This window comes from Calliopsis andreniformis, chromosome 5, assembly GCF_051401765.1.
Source record: "Calliopsis andreniformis isolate RMS-2024a chromosome 5, iyCalAndr_principal, whole genome shotgun sequence".
NCBI lineage: Eukaryota > Metazoa > Arthropoda > Insecta > Hymenoptera > Andrenidae > Calliopsis > Calliopsis andreniformis.
In genome coordinates this window covers 2,363,361-2,381,889 of record NC_135066.1, presented here as the reverse complement: position 1 = coordinate 2,381,889, position 18,529 = coordinate 2,363,361, and the positions used below count along the sequence as shown (strand labels likewise).

Genomic DNA, 18,529 nt, shown 5'->3' with positions numbered 1-18,529 from the left:
CCCCAGCACCCTGCACGGGATCACATCGTATAACTGCTCCGTTCGCGTCTCATGGCCACCGACGCTCTGGGACAGCCCACCGACGATCGTCCCCTTCTCTGCTCCCCTACCCACACCCACCTCCCTTCCCTAGGACCCTACCTCTGGCTTTGTCCTTGGAAAAATTTCTCTGCTGGCACACGCGCCCTGATGCTCTGCGGGGGATCTCTCGTCAGCGTTCCAGCGGCCTAACCGACCATCTTATCGCAGAGTTCCCCTACTGTCCGTAGTGACTTACAGGCGCCTCGTCGCACGTTCCATCTTGTACTCGTGATGATATGTATAGTCGGTGGACATGGAAAAGAATTATTAATATTCTAGATCAGATTGATTTAGAATATATTTTTTCTTTCTTTCGAGTTTCCTATGAATGTTGTACTTCAGTAGCAGTATTTGAAGTAGTAAGATTTTGATAATAAGAGAGTATGTTTAAATATTGTTCTCAAAATATAAAAGCTTCACTCCAATTTAATTTACATTTCTACATTTTACTATATCCTAATTTGAACTAATAGAAAAATACTTCAATCATCATTAACTGTATAACCAATAATTAAAACAGAGAATGCTTTTGATGGCTCGCTTTTTCCTTTTTTTATTTGTTTTTTAAAATTCCGGATTATGTGGTTCCATTATTGCATTAATTGTAAAGAGGCTTCACGATCAATCCTTTTAGAAACCGATCAATAATACATAATGGTTTCTACTTCTTTTAATTAGCAACAAATTAATGTTTCATCTTTAAGTTTAGAATTCCGGATATTACTAAGAAATGTGGTCCAATTTCTTAAATTACACTCTGTTATGTTCAAAATTTGCCTTCATTATAAAATCAGTGAGTGCTTATAAACCTCAGTTAAAAATCTGTCTATCGAAATATAAGTTTGAAATTGGCGCCTTTTTCATAGATATCGCCGCTAGAGGGCTGTAGTGTTTGCGTGTTTACAAACCAATCAAATTTGAACCTAGCACGTTAACTATATCAAATTTTTAGTCTATATAAAACCTAAATAAATAAGTTTTTTAAGTTGTTACAAGACACAAACATAAATAATTGATTTTATTGTCTTACAATTAGTTCAGCTGATGATGTATTTCTAGCTATATAATCAGATCAATGAACTATGTTTCTTACATCCCATGGTTAATCGATCATACCACTGTTTTTTAGTCATCAAGTGTATTTCTGAGATATCTGACTGTCTTTAAAATGGCATGTCGAATATTTCGCATTAGCGGATTAATAGCAAATTATGCTAAAAATAACAACTATAAGAGCAATGGTACTTGCAATAACAAATTTTTTTCATTGCAATATATTTCGTTTCTCTTACATAACCAAAATACCTGTTAATAAGTTTTATTTATTGTTTTCCTTTATATCTAAGCAAAACTACTATCAAATTATTTAATCTTCTACCTTACGTACACTATGTATAATAAACTATATATATAATGTATAATTATTTTTAGCTGTCGTAGTTAGTTTCTTGAAACCACAAGATCTACTGGTGCAAAATGCAAGGAGTACCAGTTTCTTCTGTAAACGTGAGTACATCGTGATTTTTCCTGTTTTGAAAAACACATGGCATTTAAGCTAATGCTGTTGTTGTATTTAGTGCCAGCCAAAAGTTTATGGAAATCAGTTACGGGTATCAGCAATGCAGGAAGAAAACGAGGAAGAGGAAAAGGAGCTCCGAGGACCAAAGACTTGAACAGAGGTCAAATGATAGGCAGTGGAAAGATACCAATACTGTTTCCAGGTCTAAATTCTTCTGTCGTAAAAGGGGATCATTTAATTGAAATGCGTAAACTTCCTAAAAGTGAGCAAAAGGAAGTTCCAGCTATTCAGCCACAGGTTTTTTCTCGAAAACGAGTAAAGCAGCATCCTTTGGAACGAGGATGGACTGGAAACATAATGGGTGGACGAAAACTTGGACCACCTGATCCAGTTCATAACGGTTTGTGTTATAACTAGACCATATGGAAATTCCTATTTTCATGAATATAATTTTTAGACACAAATGCTTACAGATTTTCTTATATAACAACTTCTGTATGATTCTAGAACCCTTTACTGGATTCGAAACTTGGGTGTTATATTTTACCCAGAAGCATATCATGTCAAGTAATATGGGTCGCGTTAAAAGATATGCTATTATTGCTGTGACTGGAAATGGAAATGGTTTGGCAGGTTTTGCAAGCACATCTGGACCTGAAGCTAGAACATCTTTGACATTAGTAAAGAACAAAGCTGGACAAAGATTAATGTATTTTGAAAGATATGACAATCATACTGGTAAATAATTTTGAGTTACCAGAATTGATACTTGTAAATCTGAAAGATAAAAAGCTCCTTTATTTCAGTACTGCATGATTTTTTTACGCAATTCGGGAGCACAAAAATATTTGTAAAACAAAAGCCCAAAGGTTATGGGCTTGTGTGTCATCGTGTTATTAGAACAATCTGCGAGGCAGTTGGTATAACAGATATATATGCAAAAGTTGAAGGCTCCGATAACATCCCAAATCTTGTAAAAGCTTTCTTCATTGGTTTGTTAAGACAGGTATGCTTTTACAATTGTTATTTGATATCTGAAATAATTTAACTTTCTCAAACTGCAAGTTTTGAAAAGATGAGAGGCTTTTAGTGCATTGTTTGCTTTTAGAAAACATACCAACAAATGGCAAATGAAAAGAAATTACATTTAGTTGAATTCAATGGCAAGACCACTTTTCCGAAAGTAGTGGCTTCACCAGATACAGTCAGGAAACCTGAAGAGATAAAGCGAAACGAAATACTAGATTTTAATCAATATGTAATGGATGGGAAGATCGTTTTAAGAAAAAAGAAGCCTCTACCATTTTATACAAAACTAGAGTCGTATTCCACTTATATACGTAAAATGGAACGTATAAGGGATCACGCTCAAATGAGAATTAGGTTAAGAGCTGAATATGGAGATATCTGTAGTTTCCTTACTGAAAAATATCCGGAAGCGAGAGTGTCTAAATGGAGGAAACATGACAAGACAGAAGAGCAGCAAGAATGATTCATCAATAATAATAATAATAAACCCTTTCCAAGGGTTTTATTGTAAACTGTTAATAGTGTCAGTAAATAATATCCATGAAATGAACTGTATATACATGTGTTTTCTAATAAGAAATCGTTATATGATTTTACAATAGTAAATTCTGAAATAATTAAGTGGGACAAAATATGGACACCAAAATACTTAGCCATCTAGTGGCAGCTTGTGAACTAACACTCCTACTTATCAAACAGGTATTAAAAATATTATTTATTTATTTATTAAGCATCTGTACATTAAGCCATATAGAAACTCGTAATCATTCATTATGTGACAATTTCGAATGAAAAAAGTTAATAAATAGTAGGAAAACATAGTTTTTGTAAATTGTGGTTAGACCAAATCAAGTGTATTTAACCTACGGCAAAGGGAGCGCGGGTGAAAACTTTACAGTGACATTGCCACTAGATGGTGTTAATGGTGCTATTCTTGACGAGCTAGGTGATTAATTGCTATTTATCATCGTTAGATGGTGTCAGCAGGCTCGGTACGATAATTTCTAAACTTATCATTAGATGGCTTGGCAGTATTAGTTCATAATGTTCGCAACAGACGGCGTGCAATTCTCGTACTTCATCATTTACGTATTCGATTTTTACAAAATTTTATAAAATTCAACATTTTAAATCCTTACTAGCGCTATTTCTTTTTATACCATTATTTTTTTGAGGTATGTATTTTATAAACAATTGAAAGAAGATTAGCAATGACATATTATTCATTAATATTGCTGTTTAGCAATAATATACAATATTACATGTAAAACTGAAGATAGAATGTTAACCTGTTCTGGTTTTTAGAATGTTCTACCGTTTTCTTGGATTTAAGCGTTCTAAATTTTGTCCAACGTGTGACCAATAAAGTGGTCGTACCATAACGTGAAATCATTGACAAATAACCATTCGATTCTTTTCGATATATTTTACTCGAATGTTGGTTATGTAATTTTGTACAGTGACCGTAGGAGTGTGCTTTTCGTTCTGTATTAGTCGTCAGTGAACATTAATTTGCAATTTGGTTTAGTAAAAAAGAGAAGGTATTATTACATTTTTAAGCTTGGTAACATTAATGTTTGAATATCTTTAAATAAAACTATCTCTGTATTAAATCAATTTAATACCAGTTATATTACTCTTCTTAAACGTTTTACTAAATTGGTATAAGTAATATTAAGTAATAAGAGGAATAGATTTCTCATACTTGAATTACAAATTATATTGAATGTAAACTGTAAAAGTAATTGCATCTGCTTTGTATAATAGACGAACATTGGTTTGTTTCATCTTAATTAATAATTTGTGATTAGAATTGTTTAAAGTATAGTACTACTTTAGTATAATACTAGAAGTAATATTGCATAGATGAACAGTAACAAAAATAATATGTTGCTTTTAGACATGGCTGAAAACCCTGAAATCCCTCAAAGACCTATGAAATATCCATATACTCTCTCTGCAAAGATTGCTCAGTTTCCATTTAGAATGTATTATGACTACAAAGGCAGTTGGATGTTCAAGTGGTGGATATTTGGCACCATAGCAACCTTACCTATCTTCTACAAAATACAGAGAATGAGTAAGTGGAATATTGTTAAAATATTTGTAAAAATATTTCTACATTTATCTACATTTATTTCATTGTAGGTTATAGTCCAGAAAATGTTAAGAAATGGCGAGAGATGGATAGGCAGACATTTTTGGGACATTCTCATCATTAATATATATCTGAAGATACTTTAGTATAACATGTCAAAAAACTACACATGTAAAAGAAATATATAGAATCTTTCGAAACTAAGAATTTAAGTAGTAAAACCTAAAATGACTTCATATTTCTTTTTGCTATGTTGTGTTATAAACAGATTTTAATTATAAATCTATTTTAAAAGTTTATTACCAAATTAATTGTATAAAACGTACATGATTACAAATAACTGCTCCTACAACTGCTGTACAATGTAGAGAATAATGATAATTTGTACCGTAGATTTTGTGTAGGGCCAGCCTAAATATTCTTGCTCTAAATTGTCTTAACATAGGCTGATTTTTGCAAAGAAAGATAAGTACTGCTAATAGATTAACAATTTGGTAAAACCTAAAATAAAAATTAAATAATACAATTTACATTTTCCAATAGCTCGTGCAACATATAACAATGTATTCGGATCCTGATAAAATTTACATCTTTTTATATAACTACAAGTAAAGAACTTAGTAACTGTACTTCTCATATATCGATCGACATACACGAATATTTTTCACATTTGCAATAAAAAAGTTCTTGATTTTTATTATTAGGTATGCATTGGCTCTTTAAATTATCAGTCATTGTGTTATCGCATTATTTCATTTCGCACGGTTTAAATATACTGTAAAATACATATAGTAAGTAATGTATTTTATGCAAACTTCGTATAGAAATAAGAACTTTGAAAACCCAGAATGTATATTTAGGAAAACTTCTGCAATATTTGCACAATGAAAGAAAACGTGCGATGAATATCGTTAAAATAATAAATAGTTATTATAATGTAAAAAAGCTTACTCAATAACAAAAAATTCTTTTATAATAATACTAACTCAAAAAGCTACATATTAATCTTGTACTGGCTCAAGCAAATGAAGTTAGTTCATTGCTTACGCGCTCGCTCGCTTTTCTTTATAAAAATGCTCTACATTAACGAGTCTTAATAGTATATGAGAGCAATTACATCATGCGTAAAATTCTACGAATAATACTGTGCATGTTTTTTCTTTTTTTTTATTATTATTATTATTACTTTAGCAAGCCTAAGAAAATATTAATCAGGACGTTTGACAAGTAATGTAGAAAGAAAAACACTTTGAACGCATCACAAGCTTCATGTTTACCGCATATCTCAAATAGTCCCGTAGATTTTGTATGTACTATTTTTTAATTTTTATGAAGGAAACATCAGAGCTGTCTTACACTGATTTAAATCAAACTTTAGACTGGCAATTTATTTTTTATTCAACTTTGTTTCAATTTTCGTCTATTTTATGTAATTAGAATCGGTTTAGGATAGTCCTGATCTTCCTTTATTAGCAAAATGAAGTCTTTTGATAATATTTAATTTATAGAACATTTTTTTCTGAACCATGAATTTATACACTAATGAATATTAGTGTAAAAATCCATCCGCAATTTCAAGGTACATTTAATTTACGTATCAGGAATAAAAATTAATATTCAGTAAGCAATAACGTATTGAAGTATGTACTTTGTTTCTATCTTGTCTTTTGAACATCTACATCTTCGTCTTCGCTATCATTCGTAAGACCGTTTTCTTCTAGTTTTGGCTTCTTCGCTTCTGGTGGTCGTAATAGATCTTCGTTGTAGTGCAATCCTAACTCTTTGCACCGTTTCTCAAAGTACTTCAATAACCTCATACCTGCTCTGTATACGTAACTATTTTTAAAATGACATAGTCTAACTTTCAATATCTGTACTTATTTAGTTGTTCGGAGGCCAAAGATTTTGATCAAACTTCAATCATCATAACTGTCGTTTTTACTGCGATAATTTTGTAAACTGTGAGACTTAGAACTATTCGAACAAATTTAGTATTTTCTTAGATAATTTTAAGTAATAATCAATTCCGTTTTTATTTTAGTATCAGACAGTATTCTACAAACTTTCGCAGTATAAACCATAGCACGTCAATCAGTAGCGTTAATCGTATAATCTCTGGCATCCGAACTAATATAGAAAAATATTAATGATACTTAGACTTACTTGTATACTGAACTATGTTCTTCATTGTAAGTTTGACAATTATCAAATACTAAATGACAGTCACCAAAGAACTGTTCCAACGTTTCATATTCTCCATTGTTTAGTTTGTACTTGATTGTACCAAAATCCATAGGATTGGAAATAATATCATGGTAATCTGGTACTTCATCTTTTGTAACAGGTGACAGAAAAGGCCATGAATCCTTGTGATGCCTAATATCTGAAAGTAACTCCTGTAACCTTGTCATAGATCCTCTAACTGTTCCCTTATCTTCTTCTTCTTGTTCGATCTCAGCAGCTCTTTTAGCTGCACGTCTCGTTTGTCTTGGCTCAGTATCTTCTGAATTACTACTATCTGTATATTAAAGTTTTACACACAATTAACTATTACTCTTCGTGTAGAAACATGTTTATATTAATAGCATATGGAAAGCGTTACAAAAAATTTACGTGGTAAAGCTGATAAACGCCTATAACGAACTATCAGCATACTAATGAAAATTTTACTACAGCTTTGATATATCTTCTGCTTGTTTGAAGGAAGGATAGGTAATTATTTTATATCAAAGAACAGTGATATAAAATAAAAATACAGGAAAGAACTTAAAGAACTTTGTTTTACTATGAAAGAAAATAGAAACTTTCTGCACATACACACATGCAATAAGACCTAATATCTATTTACTACAAAGATTTAACTTGTTTTTGCGAATAATTAATGAACTATACTAAGCATGGTATTACATACGAAATACTATAGAAAATAGAATAGAGACAATACAGACCGTCCCAGTCTGTAGATTCTGTAGTGAGGAGGCTCTTGGCAAAGCCATGGATGCGAGAGCGTGCTGCTGCAGCGCACAATCTCTCCTTGTCCCTTTCCCTTTCACGCCCCCTCACTAACAACATAATTAAGACTAAGAAACTGCGTCATTATATTAATATTTAAAATAGATATTCTATTGATTAAAGATATCTAAATTTTAAGATAGCAATAAAGAACTATTTAAGATTTTCGAGATACAGTAATGATTTCCTTCTTAATTTCGCGTTTAAAAATCTTTGTACTACAGTTTCACGAATAACTTACCATATTTTGTGTTAGTCCTCCTATCTTTTCTGTCTTTACAATCCGAACATGACCATCTTCCACGCGGTGCTCTTGCTATGGGAGGTTCTATACATTCTACATGATAAAAGTTCGGACACGTATCGCAGCTAATCAGTTTTCCACCACTTCTACACGCGGTACACACATTTATTTGACTGTTCCTAAAACGTGACAATTATTAAATAACTCTTATCATTTTTGTAAATAAAAAAGATGTTACGTACATATCCTCGTCGCTTTCTTCATCCAGCTTATCGTTTTCCTCTAGATCCTCTTCCTCTTCGCTTTCTAACATACGTTTAGCACGATTATGTCGAGTTTCTTTGGTTAATATTACTTCTTCTTCTAATTCCTCTTCAAATTTCCTTCGTTTTTTAATCTTATCTTTTGATTTTGTTGGTGGTTTGCACGATTTACAGTACCAGTCGCCATCTGGTACAGCCTACAAATATTAAATTAAACTGTGACCTGCTGCATTTAAGTGAAAACATCTCCTTAAAGGAAAAAAATATAATTACACTAAGTTTTGGTTTCAAACAGTATAGATGATGGCCCTTATTGCATCCGTCACAAAGCAGCATTCTGTCAGCGTCTCGACGCCGTTTACATATACAGCACTGAGCGTTTAGAACACTTTTGTTCCACGCAACACTATTTTCTAAAGTACTTAAATGTAAAAATAATTGAGACCAACTAGTAGATGCCATAAGCGATTGTTCCCATCTTTCTCTTGTCTCTTCGCCAGACCATTTTTTGTCTTTATCGTCGGTACCTAATGGTCTGTGTAAGTACTTGTGTTCTATAGCATGAGACAACTGTAAAATCGCGCAAGCCAATTGTTTAATGGTAGCTTGCTGCTTAAGGTCTGGTGATAATTCATTTTCCCCTGGTGGACCTAAATATTTTCCTGAATCTTTGTAAGTCTTTATGTTAATACTTCCAATTTCTGAATCTGGAGTCCCTGGCCTACTATGTTTTGTTTCATTCTTAATTTTATCTAACGATGCATTAGAAACAACATCTGCCTCAATTTCGTTTACACCATAAACTAATTTGTCACACTGCTTGTCGTATTTTCTATTATTAATCGCATTTCTCCATGCATCTCGACTAGCAACTTTCAAATTTCCTAAGAAACCCACAGTTAGTCTATCTTCGAAATCTAAGATATAGTCCCTTAAAGTCAGTTCCAAAACATCATCAACTGACATTTCAGAGGGGAAATTCAGGTTTGCATTTTCATATTTATTCTTTTTTGTTGTTTTACTAGCGTGCCCTTTAATGGGTTCTGAAAACTATAATACAAAATTTATATATAATTCATACTGAATAACATAATACTGATTTAAATTCTGTAAAATACTTACGACTTCGGGATTAAGTTTATGTCTAGGACATTCTTCGATCACAGATATTAAATTTGTCATTTCTTGCATAATATTATTTCTGAGTTCATCCTCCCGAATTCCTCGTTCGCTTAAACTATTTACTAAAGCTTCTAAATCTTCTGGTTTCCCAAAGAAACTCCACTTTATCGTAGATCTTTTCCAATGAACTGGACATTCTTTATCTCCTGTACAAGCCATTAAATTTTTTCTGATATCGGAAAATTCTTGTTTAAATTCTTTTCGAGGTACATCTTTTCTTGGAGATTTAAGCCCATTTTTGTCATTAAAGGTAACTTTCTTGGGAGACTTCTTCAACTTCTTGAAACTGTTTTCTTTGTCGCTAAACTCGTCTTCGAATTTGTTCCTTAAATATGCATACGTAGATTCCCTATCTCGCAATTCTGGTTGATAAGGTGTACCTTCAGGAAGGCAATTACCTGGCCACCATTCATCATCTTCTACAAATATTCCTACATATAAAACAGACAATTATAATTTATAAACTTGTTTCATTCTATTTAAATAGCATACAGAACATGAAATTACCTGGTATTGATAAAAATCTCCAGTATCTACGATGAGCTCTATCAGAACCTAGATAAAGCATCATTTGATCATCTCTGGATGCTTCCTGAAGTTCTTTCAATTTATTTTCATATTCCTCTTTCTTTTTCTCTTCTTCACAATTACCACGTGTTACTTTCTTTGGCGTTTGAAGTTCTTTATTTTTCTCACGCTCTTTCATCTTTTCTTTTTCCTCTTTCTCCTTTTTCTGTTCAGCTATTAAAAAAGATTTCAATTCCTTTTTTGCTTGATGAAGTTTCTCATGCCTCTCTTCGATAATATCACGTATCGTAGCTACGGTAAGCAACTGATTTATGAGGCAGATAGCTACCTTTAATTTCTCATTTAACTCAAACTCGTGTACATTTCGATGGCTTAACAATCTTAAAATATACGTCTCATTTATTCTCATTAAAAGCGCTGGATCATCTTGATTTGTGTATCCACCTGAAAGAAATAGAATTTATACATCGTTCATTGATCACTGAATTTTTTAAACATATTTTAAGTCTTACCTCTTTGGGAATACCTCCATTTAGAAGCGACTTCTCCTATTCGTCCTCCAGAGCTTAGCAAATGTTGTCTCAAAATTTCACTTAAGGTTACATGATCTAATGTTAATTCGGATAATTTGTAACCTTGATGTATTTGACTCCATGTAGAAGCTATTGTGGCAAGTTTTACAGCTTTCGTCATCGACGATGCTCCTTCATATATACTGATATCGTTCACCTCAGATGCCTGAGCGTCAATTTCGTCTTCCTCGTCTGCTTGATACTTGAAAATACTTGACAATAACAACTGTAGGAGATCACTCCAAGGTCCTGACGTCTCTTTCATTAATAATGCTTTTTCCAATAAATCTAAAGTGAAACCGTTTGGGAAGTATGAACTGACTTCTAATTCCTCATAGAAAAATGTTAAGAATTCCAAAATCATAACGCAGTCGCCAAATTTTTCATTAGGTATGCTAATATTAACGGGTGTAGGTTGCGGAAGAGGGGAAAGGTTTTCACACTCGAGATCTTCTCTTGGTTTATTCCACTGTTTCACATAAGCAGCCAAAGCAGCCAACTTTTGTTTCTCTTCCTTTTTACGTTCACTGTTGAGAACTCTTTCTTCTTTCCTTTTTGCCTTTTCTTCTAGAGCTTTTGCTTTAAGCTCTTCTTTGAACTTTCCATTTACTCTGTTGATAAACCTTGTAGCATTAATATACTGTCTAGAGCCATTACTTATAATTTAATATATATTATTTACCTTGGTTTTTTGAACTTTTTTATATCCACACCTGTTTGATTCACTTTTTTAAGAGGATCTGTTTTATCTAATGTTTTTTGTTTTGATATATCCGATGTAAGAAACTTATCTATCGATTCCTGCTTGTGTTTAACAGGTCTTTTGATACGTGATGTGAAATCTGGAGGGGGACCAGTAAATATGGTGTCAAAACGTACTTTGCTAATTCCATATTTTTGTAAGACACTATCCTAAAGTTACATAAAACATTTTTTATTAATGTATTCGATATATTTATAAAAATTATTCTTCTGAAAACAATTACTCACTTTTACAATCCATACACCACTTTCATTTTGTTCACACAACTGTCTTAAAAATATTTTATTACGTTCTCTGCTATAATGTTGTTTTCTTCTTCTCACTTGTGTTGCTTCTACTATCATCAGCTGACTGACATCTGAATCTCCACAGTCTAATTGTTCTACCTCATAACGAAATAGTTTTGCTGGTGGATGATATTGTTGTTCTTGTGGACTCCTAATGTAACAAATATATGAATCAACTATGCCAATATAATATATATGAATAAAAACCAATTTTTCCCACCTATTATTTTCTTTCATATATGCTTTAATTTGTTGTTCTGTAGGTGCAATGACTTGCAAAACATGGCAGTCACTCCAAGAATCTTCTGTGAAACTTGCTTCTACCATTTCTCCTACAAAGTAACGATCTCTTGCAAACTGATATACATCTTCTATCATATCGCTAAAAGATGTTCTGTTTGTTTTGCTGGCGAGATACAGTATAGGAATACGTAACTGCAATACAAAACACAGAATATTATAAATATTTAAAGCTAAAATCCATCAAAATTCATTTCTAATAAGGCATCATACCTCCATAGGAAATTCTTTAAGACTTCTTTTTGCATTTTCCTCACACTGCAAAGCCTCTTCATATGTCATATTAGCTCTTCCAGTAATACTACAGGACCATATGAGGGAATTGCATAAAATAATCCTCTCGCAAAACTCACTGCAAATCACAAAACACACACACATAATTACATTAAACATCAAAATATAATATCTCTACATGTATACCCTTAAGCAAAACTACAAAATAGCTTCAAAAAAGGAAAAACAAAGTTAAAGGATAAAATGTCAAGTAACAATCTTCGTCGAACAAGGACTGTATTAAATGACAAACAATCCCCAAAATAATCATTTCCTATTCTATCAGCTGGCCAAACGCATTAACTGCGTTTCACGCGACAAAGCTCCTAGATATATCTACTTCTCGGATATTGCGAAGAATCTCTCGGAACCAAAACATTGGCCACTGTCTATCAACGTTTGATATTTACAACAGATTGAACGCACTGGAACGCAACGAAAATGAGAGAATCTCAGACGCATACGTCCAACAGATCATACTGTGATGAGAGCGGAACGTGTTTCAAAGCGATCTCGGCTGTCATGGTCTTACTTGTAGTCCTTGAAGATCTCGTTGGTAACCTCGCAATGAAATACTTCGTCGTCGTCTTTGAAGTCCGACGAGACGTGAAGACGTTGAAACGGTTGCTTGCGAAGTAGCGGCATGTCAACACTTGGTAAAGACTCGCCGATGTTCTGACACGGTTCACGTTCACGTTTCCAGCGACTCGGGAAATCAATTCTGCGTCGTCAAAGACAGAACTATACCCTTTCCGGAACACCGCGGGCACATGCGATGCACGCCAACTCACGAGCGAACACTTGAGAACTTTTTAACGGGCACTCGAAAGTTTATCCTGAGAACTCCTTCCAAGCGATCTTTGGCGATCACTTTCGCGAAAATTTTTGCTGTTCATACGTGTCCCCAGCGTGTCACTTCTGTGCCGCTTCGAGAAACATTTTGGATCTCTTGACAAAGCACGACTTAACGGTGTTCGTGGAAGCGCGCATTCACATCTGGCATCCCTGAGCCGGAAGCCAATGGGAAAGATCGTGATGCCAACTTAAATGGGATCAGAATTTGAAACGCGGGAAACTGATTTAGTTCTCTGATAAGTACTATTGTTACTGATAGGACGAAAATATTCAATTTCTTTGATGTCTCTTAATTCTGTATTTGGATATTTTTCAAGAGCGAGTTAACGAGAGATGTAGCTTTTTTAAAGGAAATGGTACAGAGATGAGATGTATTTTTTTTGTAGTTGGTAATTGATATCCGGTTGGAACGTATATTAACTTTTTCATTTGGCGGGAATGAACATCTGCGCTTCATCGAACGAATGTTTGACCTTCTTTTTAAGGAAGCTCTGCTTTAATTGTAATGTTATCGCTGTAAACATAATAGGATTATGGAACTTTCTAAGATAATATCAATGTTTGTGAACTTTGTCTATAATGCAAAGTATCTTCTCTAGTATCTACAAAAAGGACCATGTATGAAAAATACAAAGAAACACATAATTATTTTGAAATATTTTATTTTAAAAAACATTATTCCAACCATTCTGTAATATATTGGCACTTTGTGGGTGTTACGTCGCCGACATCACAACAATTTTTTCTCACCTACACATGAAATAGTCACAAATTTAATTATCTTTATATTGAAGTACAGAACAATAAATAAGTAAAATAAGAACTTACAGGGCAAACCCCACAAGTGGATTTAATTAATCCAGGTGATGTTAATAAAGGTTCTATTGCTCTATATAAATTACTTCCATCTCCTGAAACAGTACGTTCCACTTTTCCATCATATACTAAAGTGTTTAATATCATTTCTAAATCTTCAACTGATAACTTCACCTGTAATTAGAATTTCTTTATTATCATGTGTACCATTTCATAGAAATTATAGTAATAGTCAAACCTTGCTTATCCCTAAATCAGAAATGAATTTCCACACTTCTTTAGATGAAGCAAATGTAACATTTCTAGCTGCAATTGGTCCACCTTTGCAAGAATTCATTTGTTCTCGTTTCTTTTCTAAAAACCTATAACACTGTTGATTGAGAACATCGACAAATTCTGCTTCAAAATCTTGGTCTTGATACCAAGCACCACCAGTTACAGATGTGTCTGGTTCTAAATTATATAACATATACACTTTCTTTTTACTGGCTGCTACAGATTTGACTGCTTTAATGAATTTTTTAGTTTCTAAACTTTTCAAAATCTTATTCAATTGTGTTGGCATTAAGTTGGACTTAAATCTTATATCACGAATCCAAATTCCTTTATTTCCTGCTTCTTCAATTATTGAGTAGACAATTTTCTCCTCATTATCTGCACCTTTAGCTATCTTTGCTTTAGAAGGATCTTTTAAACGATACAATAAAGAGCCTCCTTGTTTGAATAAATCAAGTTGACCCTGGGATAAAAGCTTATTTATGATTTGAGCCCTTTGAGCGGGTTGCAATTCTGGCATTTCAGCTGTTAAATCCTTGTCAGATATGCCTTTTGGTCTGGTTTGTGCAAGGGCAATGATTCTGAAATTTTGAATAACATACATAAGTTTGAAATACTTTACTTACGCATCTAATTAATTTTGTCACTCATTATTCATCTTATACTATACACACAATAATAGTAAACATAACCTATTAATTACATAGAAAATATATCTCACTAATTTTGAATGAAAGGAAGAAAAATATACTTTTGTTCCATCGAGTCAGATGAATTGGCATCTGTAGCATTGTCATTTTGTTCTTTAGAAGTGCCAGCTTCTGTTTCCATCGTATTTATCAAAGATTGCGTGTAAGTTCAATTAATTCCTCTTTAATGTTTGCTAGGTTATATTTCCCAATTTTATATTACTTAAAAATTAGAATAAGTGGTTCAAACCATTATTAAATATTCTATTACTATAAATAAATTTTTGAAGAAGATGAATGACTTTACAAATTCCTCTGAAAACGAAGATTCTTTGGACATTGCTAGTAGAGAATGGAATCGAATTAGAAATGCTGCAAAAAAGGTATTTTTTTATATATAATTATTATAGCTGTGTGCATTCTAATTGAAATTTATTTAGAAGGAACATTAAATTACTTTACTATTAAATATCTTTTTAAAGACTGGTTATAGAGAAGGTGTAGAAAATGGATCTAATGATGTCTTCCAACAAGGCTTTGATAAAGGATATGAAGAAGGTTTTAAAACTGCTTTCATTTTAGGAAAGTTTAAAAGTTTATTAAAAGCCATGCCACAGAATGCTAAACATCCTCAAGATGTTAATAGAATTCTTGATAAAACTAGGAGAGGTGAATGTCATATATGTATGACAGCATCTCAGCATATGGATGAAGATGCACAGAAGCCACTTTCACAAATAATTAATGAACAAAGAGCACATTCCACGAAATGTATCCAAACATTGTATCAATATTTTCAGTCTGATGTAGAAAAATTAAATATTGACGAATCGAACTTGCTGGACATACAGCATTCTATTAAGGAATCATTTGAAAATAATTAATTTGGTGTAATCAAAACATGACTTTGTGTACATTTTTATTGGGATGTATAACATTTTTTGTTGAAATTGTAAGTGAAGAATGTTAATTGCAATATTTTTATAAATATAATCCTTCGGGAGAACCTTCTTTTTTCCGATACAACACACTTTCCTTAGATTTTTTGAAATCGTCGCTTGTTACTTTCATACGGCGTTCACGTAGTGCCATTAAACCAGCTTCGGTACATATAGCCTATAAACGAAAAATATTCGTTAATATCTAGTTACATTTTTATTCTGTTTCTATTTTAGTTAAAACCTTACCTTTATATCTGCACCTGAAAGATCATCTTTAGCCATAATCAATTCTGCTAAATTTACATCAGGCGCTAATGTCATTCTGCTAGTGTGAATGCTGAAAATTCTTCTTTTTGTTTTCTCGTCGGGTAATGGAAATTCTATTTTTCTGTCAATACGGCCTGGTCTGATTAATGCAGGATCTAATGTTTCAATTCTGTTGGTAGCCATTACAACCTTAACGTCTCCTCGACTATCAAATCCTAAACGAGAATAATATTCCATTATTAATATGCAATAATTGAAGTATAATTCTAAACTGCACATTTTACAGCTAAACAATTTCTCATACCATCAAGTTGATTGAGAAGTTCTAACATAGTTCTTTGAATTTCACGTTCTCCTCCGCTGTTACTGTCGTATCGTTTTGTTCCTACAGCATCTATTTCATCTATGAAGACAATTGAAGGAGCATGTTCCTCTGCAACTCTAAACAATTCTCTTACAAGTTTCGGCCCATCCCCTAGGTATTTTTGTATAAGTTCAGAGCCAACAACTCTCAGGAAAGTTGCTGAAGTTTGATTTGCTACAGCTTTTGCCAATAATGTTTTTCCAGTTCCTGGTGGACCATAAAGTATAACTCCTTTTGGTGGTTTAATACCCATTTCTTCATAATATTCTGGGTGAGTTAAAGGTAATTCTACAGACTCTTTGATTTCTTGGATCTGTGTGTCAAGACCTAAAAAATGATAAATGTGAAATTTACTACTTCAAAAAAAATGATACACTATCTAATGCTTTTGCATATATGAATACATACCTCCAATATCAGCATACGTTTCTTGTGGTGCTTTTTCTAACTTCATTACAGTAACCATAGGATCTGTATCATCACCTAATACTCCAACAACAGCATGAACTTTATGATTAAGTAAAACAGAGCAACCTGGTTCCAATTGATCTTTATCCACAAATGATAAAATGGACACATAATGTTCTGAACCAACAGATGTAGAAACTATAGCATGATTATCATCAATTATTTCTTCTAATGTACCAACAGACATTGGAGTTCCCCTTAAGTCATCAACCTTAGATCTTTCTTCTTCATTTTTTTCTTCTTGGGGTTTCAACCTTTCTTGATTTCTGATAAACTCCTCTTCCATTAATAAATAATCTTTTATACGTTCTAACTTCAAAAGTTTTAATCTACAACGTGTGTGTGGTGTGACCTGAGGTAATTTTAATGCAGCATCTGGTCCTTTAGTACGTCGTTTCTTTTTGCCCACCCTTGTTGGAATGGGTGGCTCATATTTCTTTTTCTTGTCTTTGTCATCCTTCTTATCGCCTCCACTGCCACCAGTCCCAGACTGATTCTGCCCCTGTTATTATAAATATTGTAAAACATGAACTATAACTTTACATTTTTTTAAAAACATAGGTAGATAAAAAATCATAATTTTTTAACAATGTAATACGTAATTTGATATAAAATAACTGAAAATAAAGTTAACCTAAAATGTCAAACGAAAAAACGATATTTATTTAACGAGAAGTAATAGGTTTAAATTATTAAAAAATATTTCTCCAACATTCAATTGTAAATTGTTCATAATAAAATAAACTATTTGTTTTACAAGAAACAGAAGTTTTTGAAAATTACCATTTCACGTTCAGTATTTGATCCTCAAACGAAACGGCGGAGTCATCCCCTTTGTATGAGTACAATCGAACAGAATTTCGATATTTTGTTTCACGAGATATCGATACGCGATGTATCTAATCGTAAACCATCGATTATTTAAAATTTCTAAAATTATTCATATTTAAATTGAAATGAAAGTATTATAATACTTTTAAGAATATTAAGTAACCGATTGAGGAATAATTTAGTATTGCTATTTTATTTAAGAACAATAAATTACACAATTGCGTTTCGCAGTAGTTATACCCAATTGTAAATTTCCAGATAAAATGTAGAAACACTAATATTTCATTGCGTGCAGTACGATAAATTTTTGTAAAATGTTCTATAGAATCCACATAATACCTATGAATATAATTCAACAATGTTGGCAATATGTAGTTTGGTGAAATTTTATTTCAATTATGTAGATACATTTATCTTTGCAATAAAGTATCTTCTAGTTTTTGAATATCGCTTCTTTATGACGTCTCACTGATAAAGGCCATCCAAATACAAATAAATACAATCGAAAACGATAAAACAATCTTTACAAATATTCATGGTTGTTTCAGTTTTTTTTTCTTGAAAACTGTAAACACGCATCGCTAAACGGTTTCTGCGTTGTTTATTCATAAAACTGAAGTACTAAAAAATAAGTGTTGTCCAGCAATAATATAAGAGATGTACAAATAAGAATATTTTTACAAAACAGTTTACAGTTTTCTTTTCGCCAGAAATAGCTTTTTAGCCTAATAGCAAATGAAAAATACAATTCAATTTTAAGTATCTCAAACGAAGATTTCACCTATTATATACATATCTTCTTTTCGATTCAAAGATACTTCGTAACAACTTCTTTTATAGAGTATTCTGAGTCACAAGAATGTGGAAATAT

At 32.5% G+C, this 18,529-nt stretch overlaps 6 protein-coding genes across 11 annotated transcripts; 3 read left to right on the top strand and 3 right to left on the bottom strand.

The window, feature by feature from the left end:
* The first annotated feature begins 1,042 nt into the window (after positions 1 to 1,042).
* On the top strand, positions 1,043 to 3,236 carry Mrps5 (mitochondrial ribosomal protein S5). Its single transcript, XM_076379053.1, has 6 exons — positions 1,043 to 1,322; positions 1,513 to 1,587; positions 1,659 to 2,000; positions 2,108 to 2,338; positions 2,407 to 2,606; positions 2,709 to 3,236. The coding sequence occupies exons 1-6, from the start codon at positions 1,250 to 1,252 to the stop codon at positions 3,090 to 3,092; spliced, it is 1,305 nt and encodes a 434-aa protein (XP_076235168.1). The 5' UTR covers positions 1,043 to 1,249; the 3' UTR covers positions 3,093 to 3,236.
* A 416-nt stretch (positions 3,237 to 3,652) lies between these two features.
* On the top strand, positions 3,653 to 4,934 carry Roh (reduction of Rh1). Of its 2 annotated transcripts, none has more exons than XM_076379060.1 (3): positions 3,653 to 3,804; positions 4,530 to 4,709; positions 4,778 to 4,934. In XM_076379060.1, the coding sequence occupies exons 2-3, from the start codon at positions 4,532 to 4,534 to the stop codon at positions 4,849 to 4,851; spliced, it is 252 nt and encodes an 83-aa protein (XP_076235175.1). In that variant the 5' UTR covers positions 3,653 to 3,804; positions 4,530 to 4,531; the 3' UTR covers positions 4,852 to 4,934. The 2 variants fall into 2 exon arrangements, with proteins under 2 accessions (XP_076235175.1, XP_076235174.1); XM_076379059.1 differs by lacking the exon at positions 3,653 to 3,804 and adding an exon at positions 4,012 to 4,170.
* Positions 4,935 to 5,270: 336 nt separating this feature from the next.
* Acf (ATP-dependent chromatin assembly factor large subunit) lies at positions 5,271 to 12,931 on the bottom strand. Of its 3 annotated transcripts, none has more exons than XM_076379048.1 (14): positions 12,684 to 12,931; positions 12,092 to 12,230; positions 11,799 to 12,013; positions 11,519 to 11,729; positions 11,211 to 11,440; positions 10,469 to 11,139; positions 9,936 to 10,400; positions 9,369 to 9,859; positions 8,520 to 9,296; positions 8,226 to 8,443; positions 7,981 to 8,162; positions 7,676 to 7,789; positions 6,891 to 7,245; positions 5,271 to 6,563 (listed from the first exon to the last, which is right to left on the bottom strand). In XM_076379048.1, the coding sequence occupies exons 1-14, from the start codon at positions 12,794 to 12,796 to the stop codon at positions 6,383 to 6,385; spliced, it is 4,362 nt and encodes a 1,453-aa protein (XP_076235163.1). In that variant the 5' UTR covers positions 12,797 to 12,931; the 3' UTR covers positions 5,271 to 6,382. The 3 variants fall into 3 exon arrangements, with proteins under 3 accessions (XP_076235163.1, XP_076235164.1, XP_076235166.1); XM_076379049.1 differs by having other exon boundaries at positions 5,271 to 6,551; XM_076379051.1 differs by lacking the exon at positions 7,676 to 7,789.
* A 723-nt stretch (positions 12,932 to 13,654) lies between these two features.
* Positions 13,655 to 15,046, bottom strand: Polr3f (RNA polymerase III subunit F). 2 transcript variants are annotated; one of them, XM_076379054.1, is made up of 4 exons: positions 14,850 to 15,046; positions 14,061 to 14,679; positions 13,835 to 13,996; positions 13,655 to 13,756 (listed from the first exon to the last, which is right to left on the bottom strand). In XM_076379054.1, exons 1-4 carry the CDS (start codon positions 14,927 to 14,929, stop codon positions 13,682 to 13,684), a joined length of 936 nt encoding a protein of 311 aa, XP_076235169.1. In that variant the 5' UTR covers positions 14,930 to 15,046; the 3' UTR covers positions 13,655 to 13,681. The 2 variants fall into 2 exon arrangements, with proteins under 2 accessions (XP_076235169.1, XP_076235170.1); XM_076379055.1 differs by having other exon boundaries at positions 14,820 to 14,912.
* LOC143179733 (uncharacterized) lies at positions 14,810 to 15,671 on the top strand. 2 transcript variants are annotated; one of them, XM_076379057.1, is made up of 3 exons: positions 14,810 to 14,950; positions 15,081 to 15,170; positions 15,270 to 15,671. In XM_076379057.1, the coding sequence occupies exons 2-3, from the start codon at positions 15,081 to 15,083 to the stop codon at positions 15,669 to 15,671; spliced, it is 492 nt and encodes a 163-aa protein (XP_076235172.1). In that variant the 5' UTR covers positions 14,810 to 14,950. The 2 variants fall into 2 exon arrangements, with proteins under 2 accessions (XP_076235172.1, XP_076235171.1); XM_076379056.1 differs by having other exon boundaries at positions 15,078 to 15,170.
* Positions 15,672 to 15,689: 18 nt separating this feature from the next.
* Positions 15,690 to 17,670, bottom strand: Rpt2 (26S proteasome regulatory subunit Rpt2). The gene is made up of 5 exons (XM_076379052.1): positions 17,611 to 17,670; positions 16,768 to 17,329; positions 16,300 to 16,686; positions 15,975 to 16,210; positions 15,690 to 15,903 (listed from the first exon to the last, which is right to left on the bottom strand). The coding sequence occupies exons 1-5, from the start codon at positions 17,611 to 17,613 to the stop codon at positions 15,769 to 15,771; spliced, it is 1,323 nt and encodes a 440-aa protein (XP_076235167.1). The 5' UTR covers positions 17,614 to 17,670; the 3' UTR covers positions 15,690 to 15,768.
* Between the last annotated feature and the right edge of the window lie 859 nt (positions 17,671 to 18,529).

Excerpts from the sequence above, each read along its gene's own strand:
- Mrps5 (XM_076379053.1), top strand. The coding sequence starts at position 1,250 with ATGGCATGTCGAATATTTCGCATTAGCGGATTAATAGCAAATTATGCT. Across the intron at positions 1,588-1,658 it reads TACCAGTTTCTTCTGTAAAC|TGCCAGCCAAAAGTTTATGG; the intron begins GTGAGTACATCG and ends TGTTGTATTTAG. Across the intron at positions 2,339-2,406 it reads AAGATATGACAATCATACTG|TACTGCATGATTTTTTTACG; the intron begins GTAAATAATTTT and ends CCTTTATTTCAG.
- Roh (XM_076379060.1), top strand. The coding sequence starts at position 4,532 with ATGGCTGAAAACCCTGAAATCCCTCAAAGACCTATGAAATATCCATAT. Across the intron at positions 4,710-4,777 it reads CTACAAAATACAGAGAATGA|GTTATAGTCCAGAAAATGTT; the intron begins GTAAGTGGAATA and ends ATTTCATTGTAG.
- Acf (XM_076379048.1), bottom strand. The coding sequence starts at position 12,796 with ATGCCGCTACTTCGCAAGCAACCGTTTCAACGTCTTCACGTCTCGTCG. Across the intron at positions 11,441-11,518 it reads GTGGTGTATGGATTGTAAAA|GATAGTGTCTTACAAAAATA; the intron begins GTGAGTAATTGT and ends ATGTAACTTTAG. Across the intron at positions 8,163-8,225 it reads GAAGAAAGCGACGAGGATAT|GAACAGTCAAATAAATGTGT; the intron begins GTACGTAACATC and ends GTCACGTTTTAG.
- Polr3f (XM_076379054.1), bottom strand. The coding sequence starts at position 14,929 with ATGGAAACAGAAGCTGGCACTTCTAAAGAACAAAATGACAATGCTACA. Across the intron at positions 14,680-14,849 it reads TCTGACTCGATGGAACAAAA|AATCATTGCCCTTGCACAAA; the intron begins GTATATTTTTCT and ends TCAAAATTTCAG. Across the intron at positions 13,997-14,060 it reads CTGATTTAGGGATAAGCAAG|GTGAAGTTATCAGTTGAAGA; the intron begins GTTTGACTATTA and ends TTCTAATTACAG.
- LOC143179733 (XM_076379057.1), top strand. The coding sequence starts at position 15,081 with ATGAATGACTTTACAAATTCCTCTGAAAACGAAGATTCTTTGGACATT. Across the intron at positions 15,171-15,269 it reads TTAGAAATGCTGCAAAAAAG|ACTGGTTATAGAGAAGGTGT; the intron begins GTATTTTTTTAT and ends ATCTTTTTAAAG.
- Rpt2 (XM_076379052.1), bottom strand. Across the intron at positions 16,211-16,299 it reads ACTTCTCAATCAACTTGATG|GATTTGATAGTCGAGGAGAC; the intron begins GTATGAGAAATT and ends ATTCTCGTTTAG. Across the intron at positions 15,904-15,974 it reads TTTCAGGTGCAGATATAAAG|GCTATATGTACCGAAGCTGG; the intron begins GTAAGGTTTTAA and ends TTTCGTTTATAG.